The 24,859-nt window shown below is 32.1% G+C and overlaps 2 protein-coding genes across 4 annotated transcripts in view; both read right to left on the bottom strand.

The window, feature by feature from the left end:
* Positions 1-12,601, bottom strand: part of LOC127178252 (protein argonaute-3) — a 43,253-nt gene extending 30,652 nt beyond the window's left edge. For both annotated transcript variants that reach the window (XM_051130988.1, XM_051130989.1), the window contains exon 1: positions 11,886-12,601. In XM_051130988.1, coding sequence (XP_050986945.1) covers positions 11,886-11,904 — 19 coding nt within the window. In that variant the 5' untranslated portion in view covers positions 11,905-12,601. The remainder of the gene's footprint in view (positions 1-11,885) is intronic.
* A 5,107-nt stretch (positions 12,602-17,708) lies between these two features.
* ago1 (argonaute RISC component 1) overlaps positions 17,709-24,859 on the bottom strand; it is a 31,119-nt gene continuing 23,968 nt past the window's right edge. For both annotated transcript variants that reach the window (XM_051130990.1, XM_051130991.1), the window contains exons 15-19: positions 24,444-24,638; positions 23,957-24,091; positions 22,748-22,849; positions 22,464-22,663; positions 17,709-18,584 (exon numbers count right to left, since the gene is read on the bottom strand). In XM_051130990.1, the coding sequence (XP_050986947.1) occupies positions 18,476-18,584; positions 22,464-22,663; positions 22,748-22,849; positions 23,957-24,091; positions 24,444-24,638 (741 nt within the window). In that variant the 3' untranslated portion in view covers positions 17,709-18,475. The remainder of the gene's footprint in view (positions 18,585-22,463; positions 22,664-22,747; positions 22,850-23,956; positions 24,092-24,443; positions 24,639-24,859) is intronic.

The raw sequence follows: 24,859 nt of genomic DNA, 5'->3' as shown, positions 1-24,859 counted from the left end.
CTTCTCATAATAATGAAAGATCAATAATAAATATATATTTTAGAACATAATTTATATTTTTAATTTTTATTTTTACAGTGCAAGGGTGTCATAGCATAGTATTTTTTCCTTCATGCATAATAATAATAATAATAATAATAAAATACATCTGCACTGTAAAATAAATTAAGTATTACATATCAAATATATTAATTGTTTAACAATCAATCCACATAACATTCACAAAGATTTTTAGGAAGCCAAACAAAATATAAAAATTGTTGTATTTGTATTTATTTACATTTATTTACAAAACATCAATAATAAATCATATTTTTCTTATTTTCTTGTGTTAACAACAACAACAATAATAATAAAATACATGTGCACAGTAAAATAACTAACGATCTAATAGTTATATAAATTAGGTTTTATATTATATATTAATATACATTACATTCAAAGTTTGTAGAAAGTCAACCAAAAAATTGTTTAGCATTATTATTATTATGACTGATGCATTTAACTTAAAACAAATGTACAAAATTTGATAATTGTTGCATTTGTATTTATTTACAAAAGTTCAATAATTAATATAGTATTTATACTAAAAAATAATGTATATAATTATGCTGTAATATTCACTTTTAATTATTTTAAAAAAAGGCATTACAGTAGTAATACATTTCTTTCTTCATGTCAGAAAAATAATAATAATAAAATACACTTGTACTGTAAAATAAATTAAGACTCCATAATCATATAAATAGATTTTTTGTATTACATATTAATCATATTAATTGTTTAACATAATCAGTCCACATTACATTTACAAAGATTTTTAGGAAGCTAAACAATTTAATTATTATTATTATTATTAATTATTATTATTATTACAACTGATGCATACATGTACAAAACTTTAGAATCGTTGCATTTATATTTATTTAAATTTATTTAGAAAATACTAATATTTATCATAATATTTATACTATAAAATAATGCTTATAATTATGATGGAATATACATTTATTATTATTTATTTATCATTATTATTATTATTATGACTGATGCATAAATGTACAAATATTTATATTTATATTTATATTTATATATATATATATATATATATATATCTCATCAATTTGTTAAGACAAACAATTTGAAATTATTAGTATTATTATTACTACTACTACTAGTTCAACTTGGTCACTGAAAAGGGGTTGAAGCACTTAACTGTGCTAAAATGTACAAAATTAAAAAATGTTGTGTTACATTTGTATTTATTCAATTATGTATTCAGCCTAACCTGCATATTTGCCTACATATCACTAGTCACGATTCGAGGTCACCATGTTCTGAAAACATCAGTTCGTCGGAAATTGCTTTGTAATTTGAACATCCTGTCATCAAAATGCCTGTAAAATTTGGGCAGAGACAGCCTGCTTTTGGCATGCTACCAACCCAAAAAGCTTGATGACTTATTTGAGTGTCTTCAAATAAGACAACAACAGAATAAAAAAGCCCAGAAGATCATAAGAAGAGTTGAGAAAGCTGTCTGAGAGAGGTGGGCCGTGAGCGATTAGATTACTCCAATCTCTGCTCCTTACTGCTGCCAAAAGCATCGCTGTCCTCAGGTGACCCATAAACAGGGACTAGGGCGGGCAAGAAGAGAGCACGTGGTGACCATGGAAACGGTCATTATGGCATCAGATGCAGCCTGTAATATTCGAGAACGACGATAAACCAAGAAACCAAGGGAAAAATATTAATATCCCTAAAAGGTGAGTGTGATTAAGAGCAATTCATCATTCAGCTGAGCTGCTCTGGAGCAGGCGGTTCCTCTGAATCATTAATGCAGGAGCTCATTCACACTGAGCTGAAAGCTGCGAGCTCCTACAGCAACAGAAGCGGCTGACTGTTTGCACAGTAGCACCGCGTTCACAGTAGATGTGACCGGCGATGCTGGGAGCACGTCATCTTAACATCAAATAACCAGATGAATCAGCCTTGACAGTGTTTTCTGCACAACTATTCAATGATGCCACCGCTAAATCTGTAGATTTCTTAAAGGCTCTTTAACAAATAAAAATTTGTCTGATAACTGTGTTAAAATATTGGTTATTTGTTTAAGCCTCGAATGCACCTCTAATATCGAACAATTTACTTAGAGAAATTGTGACAAAAGTGTTGTTAACTAAAACAATTAAAAATGTTTTTTGAATTGAAATAAAGCACATAAATACAATGTTTAAAAAAACAAAAAAAAAAAAACAAAGCTACAACATTACTAGAACCTAAACTAAAATTAAAATATAAACTGAAAATATTTAATTAATTAAAAAAAATAATAAGTTTTAATAAGTTTAATAAGTTTCCAACTGAAAAATAAGTTATATTTTTCTTGCAATAAGTTATACATAGAAATATACAAAATAGAAATGTCAAAACCACATAAGATTACCAAAACTTGCAAACTAAAATAACAACTATATATTTTTAGTTTTAATTAAGAAAAAAAGAACTAAAATTTCAGTTGAAGTACTAAAGTTAAAATGAAAAAGCAGAATAAATGAATAAAGCAGATAAATGAAATATATAAAAAACAATATTAATATTAATAATAATATTATTAATAATAATAATAATAATAATAATAAAGCTGTATAGAACAACATTACTAAAACTTAAATGGAAACTGAAATAAAAACAATATACTAAAAAAAAATTTAAATTGTGCCTTGGCAACAAACTAAAATGAATTTAAGTTAAAGCACTAAAGGTGAAAAAAAAAAAATAATAATAATAATAATAATAAACTAATTGTGATGAAATAGTTGTTAATTAAAACTAGTAAAAATTGTTTTGAGGAAATGAAATAAAGCACATAAATGAAATACTTAAAAAATAAAAATGAAGCTGTATAGAACAACATTACTAAAACTTGAACAAAAATTAAAACTGAAATTTGAAACTTTACATTGACAACAAACTAAAATCAATGTAAGTTGAAGTAGTAAAGTTGAAATAAAAAAATATAATAATAATAAATAAACTAATTGTGATGAAATGGTTGTTAACTAAAACTAGTAAAAATTGTTTTGAGGAAATGAAATAAAGCACATAAATGAAATATTTTTTTAAAAAAATGAAGCTGTATAGAACAACATTACTAAAACTTGAAATTGAAATAAAAATTGAAAGAAGAAAAAAAATTATATATATATATATATATATATATATATATATATATATATATATATATATATATATAAAATGAAATGTTGCTTTTCCAACTAACTGAAAAATAAGTTCATTGTAAGTTCATAAGTAAATTAAAATTACTAAATAAATACTAAATAAAACAGCAATAAAAAAAAAATAACATTCAAAATATTAATAAACACTATAATCATTTATAAATATTACTAAAACAACACTAACCCTAAGCATAAGAAATTTGAACTATTTTGCTTTGGTTTAAAAACAAACAAACAAACAAAAAAAAAAAAACAGGCTGTGCAAAAGCTGCCAGGAGAAATTCACAACTAACTACACTAACTGCTGACCAGCCAATCTGGTCAGTTTCCAGACATCCAGCGATAAATGCAGTACTGTATTCTGAGCCTCTCTACCTCTCTAGCAAACTACAGCTAACACACACACACACACACACACACACACACACACACACACACACACACACACACACACACACACACACACACACACACACAATACAGCTGTTGTGAGCCTAATCCACAGAGGCCTGGGTTGTGGGAACGGGCCGAGAGCTCAGCGGTACGACACAATGGCGTCAGTCACGGCACCGGGTTCAGACGCACTGAGTGACAGAACGGCATGGGAAGTTGGAGCGTGTGTGTCGATGCGTGTGTACAGTTGGCAAAGTAACTCAGGTTGCGGCCATCAAACAGCTCCTGCTAAGGTAAAGATGTAACCTTTGAAAGATACAGTAATCCGGAGATTAGGACACGGAGATAAGAGCAAACGCAGAGACATTTGCCAGTTTTTTTGTACCGTCTGTCTGAACTGCACAGCTGTAGGGCTGGGCAATTTAACTAAAAAATATGAAATATTATTCTCATTAATAATATATCTGCTCTGAAATGGCTTAAATGTTAATTTATGTGATTGATTTTGAGCAAACAGATTCTAGTTCATATTCCAATACCCGGCCACAGGATAATAAAAAAAAAAAATAAATAAAAAGTAAATGTGACTTTATCTCACAACTTTATCTCACAACTTTTGCAAGAATGGCAAGATATAAACTTTTTTTTAGAAGAAGAAAAGTCAGAATTGTGAGATTAAAAAGTTGCATTTCTGATATAAAGACATTTGCCAGTTTTTTTGTACCGTCTGTCTGAACTGCACAGCTGTAGGGCTGGGCAATTTAACTAAAATATGAAATATTATTCTCATTAATAATATATCTGCTCTGAAATGGCTTAAATGTTAATTTATGTGATTGATTTTGAGCAAACAGATTCTAGTTCATATTCCAATACCCTCTTTTTAAATTAAAGATTTGTTTAGTGCTTTTGGAGGAAAAAAAAATTGGAAAAAATGCTTACTGCATTGCCAAAAAATTTGATCATTTCAGATTTCAATAAACAGCTACAATAAATCAGTAAGAAACGTAATAGAATCCCTCCAATTTGAAAAGACTTTTACAGTCTCTTATAAGTGGCATAAAAAAAACAAACTAAATGTGTTATATATTTCAATCAATTTTATAAAATGTGCATCTTTAACTACACATTGTTAGGGACCTGTGATTTTTGCAAGGTAGAAAATGCAGGCAAAATAACAGAATTCTTCCATAAAAATTACAGAAACTGCAGAAAGTCACACCATTTTGCAAATTTTAGAGTAATAAGTTGGATTTAAAAAAAATATGCAATGTTTTGTTTGTGAAGGAATTGTTACTTTCATTTTATTACATGCTAAACGATTGATTAAACAGTTAAAGTTTAATTAATTAACTTGACTCTGAATTAATCTGACTCCATTTTTAATGATAAATGTGTATTAAATCAAGAGCAACTAGACAACTAGGAAACAACTAGGAAAACAACAATAATTAAATAAATAAATGCTAATATTATTGTTTGAATTTAAATTAAGTTATTACAGTTTTAGAAATTCAGCTGATTACAATGATGGATGTTTGTTTCGGCCACAGGATAATAAAAAAAAATAAATAAATAAAAAGTAAATGTGACTTTATCTCACAACTTTTGCAAGAATGGCAAGATATAAACTTTTTTTTAGAAGAAGAAAAGTCAGAATTGTGAGATTAAAAAGTTGCATTTCTGATATAAATTCGGAATTACAAAAAGTTATTAAAGTTTTATAAACTCAACCGATTACAATGATGGAATTTTGTTTCTGCCACAGGATAATAAAAAAAATTAAGTAAATGTGACTTTCATTTCACAATTCTGACTTTTTTCTTGCAATTTTGAGAAGAAAGTCTCAGAATCACAAGATATAAAATGTTTTTAGGAGAACAAATGTCAGAATTGTGAGATTAGAAAGTTGCAAATACATTTTAGATATAAATTCAGAATTGCAAAAAGTTATTAAAATTTTATAAATTCAGCTGATTACAATGATGGAAGTTTGTTTCCACCACAGGATAATAAAACAAATTTATAAGGTAAACGTGACTTTTTCATCTCACAATTTTGACTTTTTTCTTACAATATTGAGAAGATAATCTCAATTGCAAGATATAAGCTTTTTTTAGGAGAACAAAAGCCAGAATTGTGAGATTAAAAAGTTGCAATTACATTTCAGATATAAACTCAGAATTGCAAAAAGTTATTTAAGTTTTTAAATAAATAAAAAGTAAAAAAAAAAATAGAATTGTGAGATTAAAAAGTTGCAACTACATCTCAGATATAAACAAAATTGCAAAGAGGAAAGTTATATTCTGAGCCACAATTATGAAAAAAAACCTTTGTGAGATAAAAAGTGACAATTAACATTAAATTTGATCATTAAAATTAATTGGGAAGGAAATAAATTGCAATATAATGCAATAATAGCTATTTTAAATAACTTTCACATCAAATATAATGAAAGCAATAACCTACACTTCACTACATTGATTCAAATTAATTCAGTAACCACTCCAGCTACTTCAAAATTGCTTTTGATTCAATTCAAATAACTGACCCATAAGAATCAACAGCTACAATAAGGTCACCGTTCTCACATTATGTGGATGTTGGCAAAACAGGGGTTTTGGGGTTCTGCTGGGACAGATGCTGGCCAATATTTGCTAAGGTACATGGCAGAGGAAAACAGCCTGAACCCTGACCACACCAAGAGTGTGGCTGATGAATAAGATCCATTCTGGGTTGAGATTCCACCACATCGATGTGAAAGGCGCCCTGTTGTAGTTAACAAGCTTAATTTGCTACGAGCTGAGTGAGAAACACAAATTATTAAGCAGAAAAGGAGAAAACAAAAGCAAAGGTATCTGAAAAGTCATTTGAACCAGTTTAGGAGACTCAGAGGTCTAGCCTAGGTCAAGCTTTGTCCCTTTCTCACTATAAACTCCCCCCTCAGAGCCCCTTCGCCTTCCCCCAACTATCCTTCAAAGAAAAAAGGCGCTTAAGGCCATAGAGGGCCCCATGTACAAGCCTCCATACGTAACTGCCATGAAAACATTCCCCAGTCCGACAACCCACTCCAGAGGGCCCTAAAACCGTTTCTTCATCCACCTTTTTCTACTTAATTTATGTCCTGCACACTTTCAAGCAGCACATCCACCCGTGATGCTGAACACAATGCATTGCTGTGTCTCATCACTGAAAATGAAATGGATCACATTCTTGCGTTATGATGGGTCATAGTGACTGTGCAGGGCACAGGGCTGGCCAATATAAAATGCAATGTGATGAATATTCAATTATTTTTATCTGCTTTTTACTCGACTATTGGGTTTCTTAAGAATTAAAGACGCACAGATTATTTTTATGCTTACAATAATATGCAGTTTGGTTAAATTATGCATCAAAACGACTCTTTTTAAACAGAACAATAAATGCATTCTGAGTTTTTAATTTTCTATTTATGCTTAACTTCACACAATAGCAATGAAATTACCTGCTTTACAAGACTAATATGGCACTGAATAATAGTAAAAAGTGAAAAATTATGCAAGAAAATATTTTTAATAATATGTTACTTTTAAGAACTAATAACTAATGTTCATTTAGGGAACAATGTCTAGTTTTAACTAGATTTTTAACTGCGTTTTACAAAACATTTCATTAAATATTTCCAATCTAATTCACAACAATGAAAGTTTGGTTGAAATTGTGGATCAAAATCACGCTATAAACAGTAGGTTTATACATGTTGATAATTAATCAGTGTTTTATGCTTTTTTTACACAATAACAACAAAATAAGCAATCAATTCTGCACTAATACTGCACTGTATAATAACAAAAGTGAAATTATGTAATAAACCCATTTGAATAACTGCTAGCCAGTGTTAATTTAAGGAAAATGGTTTAAAATTACTATTTTTATTATTTTTAACTAGAATTTTACTGCATTTTATATAACTTCAATAAATATTTTCAATCTAAATTGATACAATGAAAGTTTGGTTAAAATTGTGTATCAAAATTCACACTTTTTAACAGAAAAATAAATAAATTTTGGGATTTCATTGTTCAATTTATGCTTAATTTCATGCAATTACAACTAAATTACCTACTTTACATTAAGACTAATACTGCACTGAATAATAGTAAAAAGTTAAAAATTATGCAGGAAACTGATTAATTTTTAATAATATATTACTTTTAAGAACATTTAGGGGAAATGTTTAAAATACGTTTCATTTTAAAATAGACTTTTACAAAAGTTTTTATTAAATATTTCCAATCTAATTCACTACATTGAAAGTTTGGTTGAAATGTTGGTTAAAAAAAACACTATAATCAATATACAAATCAGTATTTTATGCTTTTTCACACAATAACAACTAAATTATAGTTGTGCACTAATACTGCACTAAATAATAACAAAAGTGAAATTATTTATGCAAGAAAGCCATTTGAATAAGTTACTTTCAAGAACCAGTGTAAATTTAAGGGAAAACTGCTTACAATTATTATTTTTATTCTTTTTAACTAGACTTTTTTACTGTATTTTACATAAGTGCAATAAATATTTTCAATCTAACTGGATACAATGAAAGTTTGGTTAAAAATATGCATCAAAGCCACTCTTTTTAGCAGAAAGAGAGACATTTTTCATGGTTCTATTTATGCTTAATTTCACGCAATTACATCTAAATTTTCCGCTTTACATTAAGACTAATACTGCACTGAATAATAGTAAAAGTACAAAATTATGCAAGAAACAATTTTTAATGAGTAGTTACTTTTAAGAACTAAAAACTAATGTTCATTTAGGGAAAAAATGTTTAAAACATGCTTCATTTTTAAGTAGACTTTTTACTGCATATTACATAACTGCACTAAATATTTCCAGTAAAAGTTTAGTTGAAATTGTGGTTTAAATAAATACATTTTCCTAATTAATCATTGTTCTATTTATGCTTTTCCCATAATGTAAACAAAATCATTAATCAATAACCTCTGAAGGTGAACGGCTTGCTTTACGAAACTAATAATGCACTGATAAATAGCAAAAAGTGAATATTTGAATAGAAATTTTATTTTTAAGAACTGCGATATACTCACAGTTTGGTTGAAATGATGGTTTACAATCACTCTTTTAAGCAATTTAAAAGCAAATAAATATTGACATAATAAATATTGAAAGACAGCGTTGGCGGCCCCCAGACTATTTTACCGTCACACTGGGCCCCCCAAAAAACCCTCACTATATTGGCTATCCACAATGCTGGTTTAAGGCAAACTGCACTCACCATAGAAACCACACATAGTATGTCATCAGCTTATGGGCAATGGGAGGAGATCGAGGGGCTTTTGTTAAAACAAAGGACATAACTCTTTCTCTGCTTTGGCACTGCCTTCAAACAAACAGCGACAATCAACAGTCATTGCAACATGCTGGGTCAAAACAGCACAACTACTGGGGAAAGCTGCCACTTTGATCATTAAGTGACATCATGCTCTCGAAACGCTCTAAAAACCGTTTATACAACCTGCGCCGGAAAACGACATCATTTTGGCCTGTACCCACCCACCTGTAGCATTATCTCGATATGAGACACAAATGGGGGCTTCCCCTCAGCAGCACCCCTTCTTAGACTGGTGACAGGAAACATCTGGTGTTATTAAATACCTCGAGCCATGCAATTTTTAGCATTAAACCTAATAAAACTGCACAGGTTAGGTCTTTTCACGGTCACTGGCTACTTGCTTCCCACAGCACAGATGCACGGACTCATAGGGATGGAATCACCGAATCCAGTGAACCGCAGAATCCAGTCATTAAAATGGAATTTACAGTGGAACACAAAATGACACATAATTTGGCAAACTTTGGATGGATAAAACGTCTTAACGACAACCTGTCAGAAATAACAAAAGTAATATAAAAAATAAAATAATAAAAAAAATATATATTGTAGAGCAGAACTCTACTTCTCAAAGTAGAGATAGATAGATTTCAAAGAGCCCTAAAATGTAATTTTTGTTAAACCTTTAATAAATTGTTGTTAAACTGTATACGTTTCAAGATTTTAAATAATTAGAGGTTAGATTTTCATTAATAAAATTTTAATTAACCATTAAAACAGAATCCTAAACATTTTAAACAGAAGAAAATTTAATCCAGACAATTTCAAAATGGAAAAAAGGATTTTTTTTTTTAATTAAGATTTTTAAGGTGTAATACCACCTTAATAAATTGTAAAATTGTTTAATTTTCATGATTTCAATTAATTAGACATGCTTTTTGAGAAATAAATTTTTATTTAACCATTAAAACAGAATCCAGACAAATTTAACTGGAAAAAATTAATTTACAACAAAAAAAATAATAATAATTTGGAGGGGAAAAAGGAATTTCGAGGGGGGTAATTTTTTTTTTTTGGGGGGTAATTTGGAGGGGAAAAAAGGAATTTTTGTAAAAAGTATTTATATTTATAAAGTAAGTTATATTTGTAATAATATTTTCATTAAATTGTACAAGTTTCATGATGTCAATTAATTAGATATGTATTCTGAATATAATAATATTTAATTTAACCATTAAAATGAATCCAGAAAATGGAAAAATTAAATTTAGGAAAAATAAAATGCCTTTCATAAGCTGCCAATTATGTAGCAAACTCATGTCATTTAACCACTGTACCACAGACACACATTGTTATATACAATCTTGAATAAGGTTGATTTCTCAGCAATGAGTCCAGTACCACTGAACAAGCTCTAAGGGAAAATCCAATGCACAAGGTAGTCTTTCTTCTAAAGCCCCTTCAGATGGGGGTATTCCATAGGTGACACACAGTGCAGACCATTGAAATATCACCCGATTAGTCAACACAAAATGAATGTCATTCAAGAAAACAGCCACATGCTGAAGGAATACATGGCTTTAGGGAAGTGCTCTTAAAAAACAGGAAATCAAAATCTTGCTGGCTTTGCCAGCGATGAACTTCTGACCTTGAGGTCAGTGAGGATATTAGAGGTTACTCGTCTGACCTAATTCTAACCCACTTACTGCTGGTTACATGAGGCAAACCACCCCCATCATGTCTGACCAGTGCTTCATCACATCACAAAATGACTCATAGTCAGCCTTTAAAATGCCCACGATGAGGCACAATGAGATAATTGCTCTGATCTAAACCACACCACAACAAGACAAGCATCAAAAACAGTACAAACATGAACTCAGTATTTCACAGAAACACTTGACTACGGTACAGTCAAAGCAGTCCTAATGAGAACTGAAGTGGAAAAGCTTTTTAAGGCACTTAAATCAGAGCAGAAAAACACCCATCCTGACTTTTTACGACCAACAGGATTATGTTAGAGTAGTGTCTGATAACCTTTATTACCTTAAAATAAACTTTTTTGGTTTTTTGACACAACAATGGCTAAACCATCATTAAATGAACATTTAAATCACAATTAAAACAAAATATTGTTAATAACAACTCTTTCTTCAACTGCACATCTAATAGTTCTGACCTTTTTTTAACTAGACTTACAAATAGTTATAATTCGAGAAAGAATACTTACTTAAAAGGTGAAGTCCAAATAATACACTAAATAAATTACTTATAAAGTGTTTTAAATTAAAAGGTAAAAATACTGGTCAAACTTCTTATCGTTTTACCCTTAGTAAATGGGTTTCCACATATTTTAAACAATGAATTTCCATAATGTAGAGTCAACTTAACAATGAATTACTAACAAATCATTCACACCGATTTGTGAATAGTTTTGACAAAAAAAAGAGACATAATTATTTCTACACAAGACCAATACTGACTACAAAACGTCCAAGAATGGATTATTTTGACATTCACAGGCCTGTAAAACACAATTTTTAAATTTCCAGATATTTTCCATGATTGTGGGGACTCCAAAATACCTCAAGCAAAAATAAGCATAAGAGGTTTTAAATAAACATGTTTCCAAAGAAGACAGGTTGTGAGAGTTTGTGGTTGTCACTGCTTATAGATGCCAGCTACAGATGCTGGTTTAATTGTGCAATGAAGTTTGCTTAACCATAATGTCAAAACAGCACGAACACCTGCTCAACCATAACTATCCTCAGCATACACACACGTTTGAATATTATATGTATTAAAATATCCAATACATGTCAAAATACATACAGGTATCCACTCAAGCCCTCGTCGTGACGTTGCAAACAGCCAGATGTGCGCAAAAGACCAAACATTATACACACCTGTAGTTCCGATTTCCATTCATGAGGTCTCTGTCCGGTTCCGTCCCCGGCTCGCAGTACACGAACTTCAGAAACTCCGCTGGGTCCCGACGGCCGCCCGAACCGGTTCCGTTAACCCAATGCGAGTGTCACCTCCCGGCTAACAGGCTCCTAATCCACCGTCCCAGAAGCTTGTATACCAGAATAGGCCGAAGAGGGGGAGGTTCGTTTCTTCCGTATGTGGCTCGAACTATCCGGTCGGGATTTTGGGTTCGGTTGACAGATTGACGTGACGGCCAGCTAGCCAGTCAGCTAAGACGAGAAGTTCCCTTGAACCTGGCCGAATACAGTCCCGAATCGCTGTTTCTGTGACGGCGACGCCTTCAGAAACGCGTCTTTGGAAAGACTGAGGCGGTTTGTTGAGGTGTTATGACGTTACAGCGAGTAAAAGTCAACTTATGTCGCCTCCGCTCTTCGACACGGCTAGCCTGCTACTGCTAGTGGCCAGGCTAACCAGCTAAGCTACATTCCCATCTGTGAGGGGAAAAATCCCGTGAAACGCCGTCCGCGAAAGTCCCCGATCATCCATGAATTCCGTCTTAGAAGCTGGAGGCTTGTCGATAGCGCGTATTCCCTTCGATTTACACCGGCGGTGACATGAAATAAGTTGGGAGCTGAACTCTCTTGCAGGGTTTCTCTGACACTCAGAGCCTCTGCGAGACTCGCTACAGCTAAATATGGAGCGTCTGATCCTCCGCGAACGCGACGCACGGACCTGCCGCGAGAGCCGCGCGCTGATTGGCTGCCAGGGGAAGCGCGAGCACGCGAGGGAAGGGACTGGTTTTGAGGCAGCCTCTGAGTGTCCATCATCACCATCATCATCATCAACTTATTAGGCCCCATTCATCTTCGTAAAATCCTTCGTGAAATGTAAAATGTCGCATTCATATCTATCTATCTATCTATCTGTCTATCTATCTATCTATCTATCTATCTATCTGTCTATCTATCTATCTATCTGTCTATCTAACAAAATAATGTTTAAAGAACGTTGGTAGACACTGCAGGTGAACAGGGTAAAAAAAACCTAACATTTTTCGCCTTACTCAGTTGATTGATTACATTGAAAATTGCAAACATTTTTTTATATTTCAAGTTTTCCAAAAATGTTAGGTTTAAATATGCAAATGAACTATTATGCACTGATTTGCCGACATTTCTAGTACAAAAATCTAAACACTGGATGAAGTGAGTTTCAAAATTCTTTTATTTTTTTTTATTATTATTATTATTATTTTTTTTTTTTTATTTTTTTTTTTTTCAGTTTTTTTTTTTACAGAGAGAATTTTGGTCATCTCATTTTTGTCACCCCATAATTCAGAAAATACATTGTACAGACAGAAAAAAATATATATTCACAATTTTGGGGGGAATAAAATGTTGTATATAATCAAGCAAATTATATATAAACAACTCCCTCTGTGAAAAACCTTCAGGATATAGACAGGAATAAAAATGTGTAAAGTCTGGTGTGTGTAAGTGCTACTGAAGTGGACATTTATGGCTCAGTAGAAGAAAAAAAAAACCTCATTTTGAGAAAACGGCTTTAAAAATAAGTATTGTAATTTAAATCTATTGACACAAATAAAGTGCTATAAAAGAAATACTTAACACCAAAAAGTCCAAAACCTCAAACTTGACAGGTGCATGAAAAAACAGTGTTTTTGCTGGCAGTGTCTCCCCTTAAGTTATAAAAACACATACTATCTATCTATCTATCTATCCACTATCTAAAAAAATTATGTTCTAGGAACGTTAATGCTAACGTTCCCATTAAGTTATGAAAACTATTTCTGAATGTTGTCGTTCTAAAAGTCCAGTTTTTAAAATGTTTCTGATTATACAAATGTTAAGGGAACATTCCATTTTAGAATTTTGCAAACATTATGAGAATGTTACTTTTGAAATATCTCTGAACATTCTGAAACATGTAAAAAAAAAAAAACCTTAACATTATTAAAGACCAGATAACTTTAATTACATTCTATTACTACTATCTATCTATCTATCTATCTATCTATTTATCTATCTGTCTATTTATCTGTCTGTCTATCTATCTATCTATCTATCTATCTAACAAAATTATGTTCTAAGAACGTTAATGCTAAAGCGAGACACTGCAGGTGAACAGGGTAAAAAAACTAACATTTTTCGCCTTACACAGTTCATTGATGACATTGAAAATTGCAAACATTTTTTTATATTTCAAGTTTTCTAAAAATGTTAGGTTTAAATATGCAAATGAACTATTATGCACTAATTTGCCAACATTTCTAGTACAAAAATCTAAACACTGGATGAAGTGAGTTTCAAAAGTTTTTTTTACAGAGTGAATTTTGGTCATCTCATTTTTGTTAAGTTATGAAAAAAAAAAGTTATTTCTGAATGTTGTCGTTCTAAAAGTCCAGTTTTTAAAATGTTTCTGATTATACAAATGTTAAGGGAACATTCCATTTTAGAATTTTGCAAACATTATGAGAATGTTACTTTTGAAATATCTCTGAACATTCTGAAACATGTAAAAAAAACTTAACATTATTAAAGACCAGATAACTTTAATTACATTCTATTACTACTATCTATCTATCTATCTATCTATCTATCTCCTTACTGAATTCTTATTATCGTAATGCAAAGAACATAATATATTTTCCAAAAAATAAAATAAATACATGTTAAAATAAATAGCAAACCGTACAGTAATGAAAATCAACATCAAATTAAAAAAGAAAAAAAAAACATCTGGATATTATCTATTTATCTGCTAACAAAATTATGTTTTAAAAACGTTAATGCTAACATTCCCATTGAGTTATAAAAAAATTATTTCTGATTTCTCTGAATGTTCTAAACGTCCAGTTAAATGTTACTTGCTTATACAAATGTTAAGGGAACATTCCATTTTATAATTTTGCAAACATTATGGAACATTCTGAAACATTTAAAAAAAAATGTCAGACAACCGTTCAACTAAAATGTTTAAGGAAAAAAATGTATGAATAACATTTTTGTGATAACGTTTTAAGAACATTAATAAAGACCAGATAACTTCAATTACATTCTGTTAATGTTACTGGAAGAACTTTTGTTCATCTGTCTGTCTATCTATCTATCGGCTAACAAAAAATGTTTTGAGAACATTTTACTAATATTCCCAAGTCATAAAAATGTTATTTCTAAATGTTCTCTAAACATTCAAACTGTTCAGTTTTTTAAATATTTTTTCTTGGTTATACAAATGTTAAAGAATCCCTCTATCATTTCTTTTCCATCAGTTTGTAAATGTTTACTTTTCATTTTCTTGAATGAAAAAACTGATAACATAAATTATAATAATAATAGATGAGTGATTTTATTCTTATTGTGCCTCATCTTCATTAAACCCTTTGTAAGATCATTATTACATAAACGGTAGCTTTCAATTCAGCGCAATAACTTGGACAAGAGTGAATAGCACTAATAACATGAATTATGTTGTTGATCCATTTAATAAATCAGAATAGATGATAAGAATGACTTTAAAACAGATGCATAAAAACAGCAATTATTAAAGTCAACATGAAATCAAAATTGACTCCAGTCGCTTTTGTGGTATTATGAAACATGCATTAAAGATAAAAATTAATGCATTATGAAATTATCAAAATTTAAAGTAAAATGGTTGTAAATGCATGCTTCTTAAGTAGAATAAGATGTACGAATAACAAATGATGAGCCCAGGATTGATCCAGTGATGGACAAAAGATTGCCAAAAGCAGTAAATAATGAAATGACCCCCTCGCATCTGAAACAGGACTCAACACGGCGTTTAATAAAAAACAAATTTTATTTTCTTTAAAAAATAATCGTCCCGAACAAAGTCCTCTCACTATTACATACAGAGCCAAAATGACTTGCTTATGTGTTCATTCATTGAATCTACTGGGAAGTGCTATGATACGGACTGTTCTTTATCAGTGGCTTAATATTGCTTAAACATTGAGGTCGGGTGATGTTCGCTCTCCAATTACACGCCCTCACGCACCTCCATCTTCTTCATCACCCACGAGGTGCTGTGGCTTCCGAGAGTCAAGTACTGCATCAAAATATTTAGTCTAGGACAGACCGGATCAATATTATACAGCGGGCATTAATAAAAATCACCTCGTTGGGTTGGTAAAACCTAATATATAAAGGCATGTCTTTGTATACATTTCATAAACATGAGTTAAAATAAAACATGGTTAAAATCCCTTTGAATTTCAACAAACCGTTTTAGGCGCTTCGAGGCGAGTCTTTCAACAACGCCCCCTTGTGGAGACTCTTAGCCACTTTTGATAGCAGTTAAAAGATTTCCTTAAAGGGAAAGTTCACCCAAAAATGAAAACTCTGTCATTATTTGTTCACCCTATTAAGTGTTATAAAAAAAAAAAAAAAAAAAAAAACACACACATCCAGAATTCATCATGACAGATTTTTCATTCTAAGGCAAACAAGTGAGAAAGTATGGCATCGAATGTTAGTACGGGCTCAGTTGTAATATGATTACTAAGAGGCTCCACTTACAACACGAACTCAGTTAAAACATGCATTTCATACATCCACCGTATGACATGATTACATGGCATAATGCTTCCCTAACCTGCGGAAAAGGCGTTTTCCGGCATGCTCACTGCACTGACGGGCGTCAGGCGAGGGTAAAAGGTGCAATGATACTGGCAAGTGTTAAATGTGCTTGTTGGGAAGGGAATGTGGCAGTGTTACCAACGGCACGTTCGAAAACAATGCAGAACGGATATGACGGGTGGGAGCGTGTAGTGATGCGACCCAATGGCCTTCGTGAGCCTGTGTGGGAGAGAGGACAGGCTCACTATGTACAAACAGCTATTCCTGTATTGTTCGAGCTCCTGGTAAGTGACAACGCATCTCATTCTCTTCTATCATCATGCGGCTTTCTTTAGAACTGCTCTCGGTGGCCTTGTAGTGCTTCATTTACAGAGGCCAGTGGAAGAAAAGGTTTAAAAGGAAAAGTTCACCCAAAAATGCAGAAGGAAAAAAAGGTGTGTGTGTATGTGTATGTGTGTGTATATATATATATATATATGTATATATATATATATATATATATATATATATATATATATAATGCTTTTGTACATTTATAATTATTTTATATGTAATATAAATTAGAAATATTTTTAGATTTTAATTTTAATGTTCAAAATGTTATTTTATATATATATATATATTTATTTATATGATATATAATATAAATTATATATATATATATATATATTTATATATATATATATATATATATATATATATATATATCATATAGTTTTTATAATTTTGTTCTGTAATTTATATTATATATAATATATAGTAATTATAAATGTAATATTAAATTACTGTATTCCAAGTCTTCTGCATTCACATAATAAAAATTACCAAAAGAAAAGTCATTAAATGCATTTTAAATGTGGCTGTAAATAAAGTTGAAAAATAGTGAATAATAACTTGGGACTTTTTCTTACAAAAATCTAAAATATGACTTCAGGAAACTTGGATTATAATATGCAAGTCATGCAGACTAGTTTTATGACACTTACAAGATGCTTTACAGTATAAATGACCCTTAGTGTTGCATTGAAAACTCAATTGAAAGCTCTGTTTTAAGGAAGAAAAAAAAAAAAATCCAGGGTTTGCAATGACACAAGGGTGTGCAAATGATTAATAAAAACCGTCATTGTTGGGTGAACTATTCCTGTAAGTTCAGGAAGATTTATGTGCACCAGGAGTTAAAAAAAAAAAAAAAAAAAAAAAAAAAGAGCAAAATCATCCTTTTCCAGAAGAGCACGGAGGAATCAAGTGCAGAAAAATGCACGTTTTACAGACGAGGGCCCTTTTTCACCGGTTGGCATGGCGTTTGGCTGGTGCATAATGCTGGTTTCGGTGTTATGCTGATGCGAGAGTGCAGATGCATTAATGCACTCGGTGGTCCATCTATCGTTACGCTAATTCGGCCACTCTTTAACTAACGGCGAGTCTACAATCGCTCCGAGACACCTGCATCTGCGGCGTATGCTACAGTCGATCACTGCCTGCGCTTCTTTTGCAACATGTAAACGCAGGGTTGGCGGTGTCTTTCAACTAAAAACTAAGTGCTAATGTACCATGTCATTCACAAAAATAAAAATTTAAAAACGAAAAGTTCACAACAATAAAAATAATGCCAAAGGAAGTAACAACGATCCCTCCACTCCGGGCGTCAGGTTAAGAGGCAGCTTTGTGGTGGCATACAAAACGACAGCTTCGTCTGCGTTCCTTCCCTCCGTATTGCATACATACGTACATGTGGGAGTGCGAAGGTAGTATACAATAATACACAATTAAATAAACCAAAAAGAAGAGCATAGTTCAGCCAGATTCAACGAAATTCTAAGTGTGAGAGTCCATGTTGGGTTCTGTGGGCTTTTTGTAGGACTGGTAGCACCCGGTGAACTGGCTCGAGGGGTGTGTGGCGGTCCGCCGGCGGTGCTCCGGCCCGGCGACGTGTGGCAAAGGTTTGTTTAGGCAAAGTACATGGTCCTCAGGGTGTCGTGGTGAATCTGCACCGCTTTGGCCAGAGCCTGAGGATCCCGACCGTTACTCTGTCCGGAGACGTGACTGCCCTCCCCGCTGTAAACACAGAGATGAGAATAAGATGACTTGCAATGATGCATTAAATTTAAAGCAGCACAACTGTTTTCAACACTGATAATCAGAAATGTTTCTTGAGTAGCAAATCAGCATATTAGAATGATTTCTGAAGGATCATGTGACACTGAAGACTGGAGTAATGATGCTGAAAATTTAGCTTTGATCACAGGAATAAATTACATATTTAAATATATTCAAATAGAAAACAGTTATTTTGAATAGTAATAATATTTCACAATTTCTCTGTATTTTCCGTCAAATAAATGCATTATTCTGACATTGTTTCTGGGAATTAGACAAAAGCTCTGTTCTAAAACCTAGTGAGCTGCCTACTTAAACAGCATTTTTAGGCGTCCTACAGACTGCATTGTTTTCTCATGCATTCTTCTCTTTTCTGCTTATTTGTCTGACACATTTAACATCGTTTTTTTAATCTAATTTTATTTCTTAATCTTGTTTTTTAAAATCTCAATGTACTATATAAACAACATTTATATAGACAATGTTATATATTGTATAAAAATTCTGTACAATTATTAACAATTATTATTTCTTCAATATTGACTTATTGAATACTGAATTAGTTTCTTCCACTGTAAGTTTCAGGTTAAAAAAAGTCTGTATATACAAGTACTGTAATACAGTTGTACAATTGACTCTATGCACGATCACTTCCGCGTTTGGTCTCAGTCCGCTCAGTTACATCCGGTGCAGCACCGGAAGCCGTTTTCGCTATTGGTTATAACTGTGTGAAACTGGAGCAGGAGAGGATGACATACTTCACTCGCTGTTTAGAAGAGCTTCCCTGCATAAATGTAAATGACGTTAATCGTATCGTGAGGCAATCAGCTCAGCAGTGAGAAAGGGAAGGGCTTCAGATGATATATTTAGAGTTACATCGACAATTTTGAGGGCGAGTATTGTCATGCTATAATGTTATATGAATATCGATTCTAGCCATCTTCGTTTCTCACAGTTTATGTCTTTGCATGTATGTATGTATTTATTTATTTATATATCTATCTAGTTACATTTTATGTACATTGCATCTTATGTGATTTTTTTTTATTAATATACAATATGGATTGTACTTTATGAACGTTACTAACTATAAATAATATCTCAGTTTTTAGTAAGGCTCAGGTGACAGGAGCGATCTGCGTGAGGGCGACATGTTTCAGGTCGATGAGGAAGTCAGAGAAGCCGCATAGTTTGGGAGTAGGAGGACTTCAGTCAAGACAATCAAGACTTTAGCTAAGCAAAGTTAAGGTTTTAAATAGAGATGCACCCATCGACTTGTGTTGTGCCAGATGTTGCTTGTGCAGCCACATCAGAACTGTTTTGTTTCTCCGTGCAACACAGCGTTTCGTTACTGAATAAATCCACGCTTTTTAACGAATCAAATGAGTCAGTGATTCAGTAATCCATTCATAAAGGCAGTTGTTGCCTCGTTTCTGAATGAATCAGCTGTTTGAACGAATCTGTTGAACTCACGTATTTAAACAGCCTTTTGCTGCCACCTACTGGTTTGTTTTCAATTTATTTTCATTTCAATGCCTACAGGTGTAGAAAACACACACACCAAAATAATAATAATAATAATAATAATAATAAACGAACACAAATAATCATTTAATATTGTATTTACACAACATCACCGTACATGAAAAGTTTAACACTGCATCAAAGTTATTTATATTTGCATTTCTACATTATAAATATTCAGTTATATTTATGTTTACATTACTGCATTGCATCTGTTCAAAGTTATATATAGTTACATGTTTACAGTATTGTATTGAAACTATTTATTACATTTAAAAGTTTACATTCCTGCAGTGCAGACAACATTGTATAAAATATACGTTTATATTATTTATTACGAAAATAAATCTAAAATCATCAATCTTCAACAAATGTTTTCCTGTCTTTAATCCTTTGCCCAAGCTTTCACTAATGGGCCATTCTGGTAATTACTATAATGTATAACTATATAATACTATATTGTAATACTTAAATTATAAATCGCTGTCAAATTAATCTTATGAAAGAGTTTTGCCGCTAGTATATTTCGCTATAGAATGCGCTATGCGGAAGTAAATGGGCTGGCCGAGATTCTACCGGAAATACGTCAGCAGCGTTCGTGCATAGAGTCTATTGTAATACAGCCCTATATAGAGGAGTTAAAACAACAAAAATTGATAACAATAATAATAATAATAACTAGATGATTAAAGTTTGAGAACAAACTTTGAGTTGGCTTGAGAAAGCCTACCCTGAAAGTTTGAAGCAGTTGTAAAAGTATGAAAGTTGATGTTGCTATCATGAGTTTGCACATTGCTTACATGATTTAACATGCATGTTAACATGTTTTAGCATGATTAGCTTGTTGCTTGCATTTTTATAGGCTGATTACAATTTAGCATGTTACTAGCATGTTGTTAGCATTGTTAGCAAGGTACTAGCATGTTGTTAACATGATTAGCAAGTTACTAGCATGTTTATAGCCTGATTAGCATGTTGCTAGCATGTTTATAGCCTGATTAGCATGTTGTTAGCATTTTTCTAACATTATTAGCTTGTTACTAGCTTGTTGTTAACATGATTAACATGTTCCAATCATGTTTCTAACATGATTAGCAAGTTACTAGCATGCTGCTAGCATGATTAGCAAGTTACTAGCCTGTTGCTAACATGGTTAGCATGTTGCTAGCATGTTTCGAACACGATTAGCAAGTTACTAGCCTGTTGCTAGCATGTTTCTAACATGATCAGCATGTTACTAGCATGTTGCTACCATGATTAACATGTTAATAGCATATTTCTAACATTATTAGCTAGTTACTAACTTGTTGCTAACATGTTGTTAGTATGATTAGCATGTTACTAGCATGTTGCTAACATGATTAACATGTTACTAGAACGTTGCTAACATGAGTCACATTGCTAGCATATTTCTAACATGGTTAACAAGTTAGTAGCATGTTACTAGCATAATTAACAATTACTAGCAGTTGTTAGCATGATTAACAAGTTACTAGCATGTTGCTAGCATAATTAGCATGGTATTAGCATGTTGCTAGCATGTTGTTAACACCATTAGCAAGTTGTGATCAACATGTTTCTAGCATGATTAAACCAACTAAAACCTGTTGATTCAGTAAAAAACAACTAAAAACCAGCTAAAACCAGCCTAGACTGGTTGTCTAGTCTTAGCTGGTTTAAGCTGAAAATAGCTGGTTTAACCTTGGCTGGTCTTTTAGCAGGTCTCTCAGCTTGGTCAGCTAAGACCAGCCAGACCAGCTAAAAAGTGGTCAAAACCACTTTAAAACCAGCCTAGGAGACCAGTCAAAGCAGCCAACCAGCTTAAGCTGGTTTTCACTCATTTTTAAGGAGGGATTTGTTAAACTTTGCTATAGCAATAAACAGCTTAGACGCACCATAGGTCTCTTTGTATAAAAGTTTTCACCCTCTCAATGAAAGTCTATGGGATTTTAGGTGGTTTTGATAGTCTGGTTTTCAAAAACCATAAGCCGGATCAGTTAGAAAACATACAGCAGCTAACTTCAGACCAGTATAAAGGTCTGACCCAAATTTGGTGGTTGTAGCTTTAAAGCTCTAGGAGGAGATACTGACTAAGTTTTGCCTCAGAATAAGAAGAAGAAGAAAAGAAGCTGCTTATATTGCAGATCAGTAAGCCAACTTAATAAGGAACAGTCTTTGGAAAGTAGCTTTCTATGTTTGCAGCAGAGAGCAGAGCGGCTCACTAGATTTTGGAACAGAGCTACTGTATTAAGTTAAATAGCTAATTAAGTTTAATAACATCAAAACTACAGATGCCCATGATCTTGGCCTCACCTGTCATGCTCCTTATCCACCAGATGGTATCGGGCCCGGAAAGCCACGAGTCTGGCGTAGTACGCAGGCGCGGGGATGGAGACGGAGCGGGTGCAGCGCACGTATGTGTGGCACAGCTGGTAGGTGAGAATCTGCAGCTCGTCAGCCGTAAAGCGATTGTCGTCCCACAGGACGTAGTAGTGTGAGGGTCGGCTGGTGCCCTGAGAAGAGGAGCACAGAACGTCAAAACACAATCACAAGCGCACAGCCACGAATAAATGTTTGCACCGAGTCAGTGTGCTCACCTGAATACCTGCATGACTGCACAGGTAGAAATCAAACTCGAATGGATGCGTGATGCTGGTGTCGACCGTAGTTCCTGCTGGAATGTTACCACTCTTCCCGATCTGAGCAAAACATGGCGATTAGAGTTAAGACTCTTACTTTAAAATATTACAAAAAAAGGTTGCTTAAGAAAAAAAAAAAAAAAAAAAAAACACTGTCCTAAAAAACATACTTTTGAACTGCAAAAGAAAAAAAACACTTCTTAATCTCACAATTTTGAGGGTTGTTTTTTGTTTTTTTTTCCCAGAATTGCAGCTCAGAATATGACTTTCTATTTTGCAATTTTGTAATCATATCTGGAATGTAATTGCAACTTTTTAATCTCACAATTCTGACATTTTTTTATATTGTGTATTGGAAACAAACTTTCATAATTCTAATTAGTTGAACTTACAAAACTTTAAAAACTTTTAGCAATTCTTAAATTAAATGAAATATAAAAAAATTCAACTTATTTTAATTCAGCTAGTTGCCAAGGCAACATTTCTCAACTTTATTTAAATTCAAATTAAATAAACTAAAACCACGCAAAATGTTTTCATAACTTGAAATCAACATTGACTGAAATAAAATAAAACATAAAAAAATCCAGCTAGTTGAACTGGACATTTATTTCAGCTATTAAATTAAATTAAATTTATATTTTATTGTTGACATTTTTATTTTTTTATTGAATATATTAGTATATAAAATCTTTAATTAATCTTTCCAAGTTATTTATTTTATTTGTTATATTTATATTATAAACTATTTATAAATATTATACTATTTATAATATTTATAATATTATTAAGAAATAATATTATGTTATTATTTATATTATATTTTATTTTATTTTTAAATGTCTCATTTATTTAAGCGATTTTGTTTAGAAATATTTATTTTCATAAATAAAATAAAATAAAAAGAAATTAAAATATTTTCAAAATTTAAACCCGTTTTATTTTAGTTAGTTGTGGAGGCAACATTTCTAAATTTCTAAGAAGCTAAATCTTAACATTTTAAAAAACGAATAAAAATGACAAAAACAAAATTACTAAAACTAAAATAAAATCTAATTTAATATATTAACAAAAACTATAATAATATATCAATGATAGGCTAGATTAAAATAACTAAAATACGCTTCTAGAAATGTCAACTTTAAAGTGCTTTTTCTGGAAACTCACTCTTTCAGATTTATCAGCACAGAAAAGGCGGGTGTGGTGACGCTTTTGCACTACTATGTAGGTGATGCCAGGCTGGTAGTCCTTCTCCAGCTTGATGCAGGCGTCTCTGATGGCCAACAGCTCATAGTGCAGGATCTACACAAGAACGAAATTTCTAATTATTAAAGAATCCTTAAAGGAAATGTATCAAGGTTTTCACAAAAATATTGGACAGCACGACTATTTTCAACATTGATGTTGATAATCAGAAATGTTTGTTCAGCAGCAAATCAGCATGTTAGAATGCTGAAAGATCATGTGACACTGATAATGCTAAAAAAAATTCAGCTTTGATCACAGCAATAAATTACATTTAACAATATATTACAATAGCAAACAGTTATTTTAAATTATAATATTATTTCACAATTTTACAATATTTTTTGAACAAATAAATGCAGCCTTGGTGAGCAGAAGAGACTTTTGAATGACTCATAAAAAGACATACTTGTGGTAACTGTCCTTCTGGTACGCCGTCCCTGTAGAAGATGATTCTGGTGGGTTTGAAGCGGGTTGACTTGTAGAACTGGATGAGTAATTCTCGCACCATGTACGACAGGTCTTCAATAATCTCCTGTCTGGGTCGCTGTACTCGTACTGTAGCGCAGTACCTGCTTGGATGAGCGTCCATGCTGCCCACCACCTGCGCAGATGAGTCATGTCAGAGCATGTTAGATCATAATAGCATGATTCATTAAAAATGAGCATCAATAAAAAATGCTGAACAAATCCTGAATATGAGTAAGAGAAATTAACATTTAGACACCGATCGGATATGCTACCATTCAACAGACTGGGGTTAGTAAGACCTTTTTTATGCATTATTTGTTCAAAAATATAGTAAAACTATGAAATATTATTACA

The sequence above is a fragment of the Labeo rohita genome, chromosome 16 (assembly GCF_022985175.1).
Source record: "Labeo rohita strain BAU-BD-2019 chromosome 16, IGBB_LRoh.1.0, whole genome shotgun sequence".
In the NCBI taxonomy this organism is placed as follows: Eukaryota; Metazoa; Chordata; class Actinopteri; order Cypriniformes; family Cyprinidae; genus Labeo; species Labeo rohita.
This window is presented reverse-complemented; position numbering and strand designations above follow the sequence as displayed.